Source organism: Lactuca sativa, chromosome 1 (genome assembly GCF_002870075.4).
Source record: "Lactuca sativa cultivar Salinas chromosome 1, Lsat_Salinas_v11, whole genome shotgun sequence".
Taxonomy (NCBI): domain Eukaryota; kingdom Viridiplantae; phylum Streptophyta; class Magnoliopsida; order Asterales; family Asteraceae; genus Lactuca; species Lactuca sativa.
Window position 1 is genome coordinate 237,995,571 of NC_056623.2, and position 3,918 is coordinate 237,999,488.

General features: G+C 42.1%; 1 protein-coding gene and 1 non-coding gene across 2 annotated transcripts; one reads left to right on the forward strand and one right to left on the reverse strand.

Annotated features, from left to right (window-relative positions):
* Positions 1–680: 680 nt before the first annotated feature.
* Positions 681–787, reverse strand: LOC111886995 (small nucleolar RNA R71). The gene has a single exon (XR_002848648.1). It is a non-coding gene; the product is annotated as a small nucleolar RNA R71 (small nucleolar RNA).
* Positions 788–1,316: 529 nt separating this feature from the next.
* Positions 1,317–2,780, forward strand: LOC111886940 (uncharacterized). Its single transcript, XM_023883180.1, has one exon. It carries the CDS (start codon positions 1,317–1,319, stop codon positions 2,778–2,780), a length of 1,464 nt encoding a protein of 487 aa, XP_023738948.1.
* The last annotated feature ends 1,138 nt before the right edge of the window (positions 2,781–3,918 follow it).

Genomic DNA, 3,918 nt, shown 5'->3' on the forward strand with positions numbered 1-3,918 from the left:
GTTGTTTCATGACCCGAGGATCTAATACACCTCTGGTCCCACCTCTCGAAGACCCGGAATCTGCACTAAGGAGGAACAAAGGAAAATCCGTTGGAGAATCCGTTTCTTCAAAGAATTCACCACTAAAGAACCTCAAGTTTGTTTTCAGCAAGAAGAAGAGCAACAAATCAGGAGCATCCAACGCCTGTTTAGTGATCGAAGACCCAGTTAAGGAAGACATTGAGTACGAGACCGAGGAAGAAGAAGAACCTACATACAAGCACGAATCCGATTTCGAGGACGATTTACCTATCACTATGGATAATATCGATGAAGTCCCCATGGGGGAATGGAAGAAGAGGATGCGAGATGACACTGGCCTGGGACTTGTGCAGCCCGCAATTCCTGCAACTGCTACTTTTGAGCTTAAGGGTCATATCCTAGCTTTACTTAAAGAGATCCCTTTCACTGGAAAGGATCACGAAGACGCCTACAGGCACTTGGATGAAGTTAATGATGTAGCTGATTACTTCAATGTTCCCAACGTGCCCTGGGAAACTCAGCTACTTCACATGCTTCCTGTTACTTTGAAAGGTGCTGCTAAGGATTGTCTCAAGTCACTACCACCCGGAACGATCACTACATTGGCTCAGCTGAAAGAAGAGTTCATTGATCAATTCTGTCCACCATCCAAGATATCCAAACTCAAGAAAGCCATAGCCAATTTCGAACAACAAGCTGGAGAGTCACTATATGAAGCTTGGGAGAGGTGCAAGAGCTTCATAAGAAATTGCCCACATCACGACCTCAATAGCCAGCAAGAAGTCTCCATCTTGTATGATGGAGTGAATGTTACAACAAGGCAACTACTTGAATCACAAGGTCCACTCACAAAGAAGGCGCCTCCAGTGATAAAACAACTAATTGAAGAATTCTCTAAGCATTCTAGAGAATATCATAATCCAAGAAATGATGTGACACGGGGATCCGCCTATGCAGCTTCAGAAGACTTGTCAGCAGTTATGGCTATGCTGAAAAACATGGATAGGAGGATGCACAAGATGCACCAAACAATACATGCTATACGGGTGGGTTGTGAAAACTACAATGGGCCTCATCTTACTAGAGACTGTGATTTAGATGAAAATGGCAACAACAAGGTGCGAGTATGTTACTCAAGTGGAGACCGATATGATGAAGATTGGTGAAAACCAAAGAAAGAGTGGCTCCCTTATGAAGAGTACAAGAAGGACGAGGAGGAGAAGTTCAAGCAAAAAAGAAGAGGTTTTTACCAAAAGGAGGAGCCGGTACAAGAAAGAAAACCAAGTTTGGAAGAGATGTTTCCCCAATTTGTAGCTGCTTCCAAAAAGAGACATAGTGATCATGATGCTGCAATTCAAGAAACAAGAACCATGCTTAGAAACCAGCAAGCATCTATCCACAATATAGAAACACAGCTTGGGCAACTTGCTCAACAAATAAACCAAAGATCATCGGGAACACTTCCTAGCAAAACCGAAAACAACCCACGAGGCGCGCACATAAACATAGTCACAACAAGAAGTGGGAAGATAATCACTCCTCTGGCCCCTATTCAGAATGAAGCACCAACTGAAATGCAGAAAGAAGATGAAGAAACTCAAGACAAAAGTCAAAACCTTCAATCTGCAGAGCCTACTCGCCGAGTCCAGAATATGGACTCGACGAGTCCAATGCCAAATCCGAAAAATCATATTCCTGAAAAGCCCTTTCAGCCTCCAATGCCATATCCAGCCCGAGCTAAGAGAGAAAAACAGGAAGAAGAGTACCAGAAGTTTCTTGATCACATAAAGGCTCTTCAAATCAACATACCCTTCATTGAAGCTGTCGCACAAATGCCAAAATACGCGAAATTCCTTAAGGAACTTCTTACAAATAGAAGGAAGATGGAGGAAGTGAAAAAGGTGGTACTTAATGAGAATTCCTCAGCTGCCATGCACAACAAACTACCGAAGAAGAAGGGTGACCCGGGAAGCTTGACTTTACCATGCAAATTTGGCAACTTGGCTACCACTCATGCCTTGGCTGATTCAGGAGCAAGTGTGAATTTAATGCGTTATTCATTCTTCAAGAAGCTGGATCTCCCGGAACCAAGACGAATTCGAATGGCGATTCACTTAGCAAACAAGACAGTCACTTTTCCAAGAGGAATATGTGAAGACTTATTGGTCAAGGTAGACAAGTTTGTATTTCCTGCTGATTTCATAATTCTAGACATGGAGGCTGATCCTCAAGTCCCAATCATCCTTGGAAGACCCTTCCTCAACACGGAAAGTGCTATAGTGGACATGAGAGATTCGAAGCTCACTTTGCGGGTAGGAGATGATTCGGTTACTTTTGGGGTGGATCAAGCTATGAAGCATGCAAGGAATAGTGATGACATGGCATTCTCAATTGACATGCTTGATGAATTGATGGAAGAAGGTGAAGATGAGGATTCTAGCAAGACCACCATTTTTTATGAAGAATTTGATGCTGAAAAAGACTTAATGGAGATCAATAGGTTGCTGGAAGAAGCTGAGTATAAAGAACTATTGAAGCAATCTGAAATATCTACTCGGCGAGTAGGGCCGATCTACTCGCTGAGTCCAAGCGAAGTAAAAGCAGAATTCGTGAATTCAGCTGTAAACTCGTCGAGTACCTTACCTGCACTTGGCGAGTCCATCATGCAGATTGAAAAATCAGAGCTAAAAACGTTACCAGATCACCTAGAGTATGTTTTCCTTGAAGATGGTCATCAAAAGCCAGTAAAATACCTCTGACCTCTCTGAATCTGAAAAGGAAGAGCTAGTACAAGTTTTGAAAAAGCGAAAACGGGCCATTGCATGGAGCATCACCGACATCAAGGGGATAAGCCCCTCTTATTGTTCTTACAAGATTAACCTGGAAGAAGGAGCAAAGCCGGTTGTGTAGCACCAAAGAAGACTAAACCCAAATATGCAAGAGATGGTCAAGAAAGAAGTGGTCAAGCTTTTAGATGCAGGAATCATATATTCCATTTCCGATAGTCTGTGGGTGAGTCCGGTCCAAGTGGTGCCCAAGAAAGGAGGGATGACGGTCATAACCAACGAGAAGAATGAGTTTATTCCGACACGAACGGTAACCGGTTGGAGAGTGCATCGATTATCGCAAGTTAAACGATGCCACTCGTAAAGACCATTTTCCCTTACCTTTTATTGATCAAATGCTAGAAAGATTATTGGGCCATAGTTATTATTGCTTTTTGGACGGATTTTCGGGTTATTTCCAAATACCCATAGACCCAATGGACAAAGAAAAGACCACATTTACTTGCCCGAGTGGGACTTTTGCTTATCGACGCATGCCCTTTGGGTTATGCAATGCACCCGCAACATTTCAAAGGTGCATGACAGCCATATTCCACAATATGGTGGAAAAATTCATGGAAGTCTTTATGGATGATTTTTCTGTTTTTGGATCTTCCTTCCATGATTGTCTCACAAATCTTGACCTAATGCTTCCTAGGTGTGAAAAGACCGACTTAGTCCTTAATTGGGAAAAATGTCACTTTATGGTCAAGGAGGTTATAGTTTTCGGCCACAAAGTTTCCGAATTGGGAATTGATGTGGATAGGGCAAAGATTGACACCATTGCCAAATTACCCCCACCAACTAATGTGAATGGCATAAGAAGTTTTGTAGGACACACGGGTTTTTACCGGCGTTTTATAAAAGATTTTTCTAAAATAACTAGACCTCTAACACAATTACTTTTAAAGGATGCACCATTTAATTTTACTAAAGAGTTTTTAGAGGCATTTGAATTTTTAAAAGAAAAATTGACTAATGCCCCGATCATTGTTGCCCCAAATTAGGATTTACCTTTTGAGATAATGTATGATGCTAGTGATTTTACACTAGGAGTTGTCCTTAGTCAAAG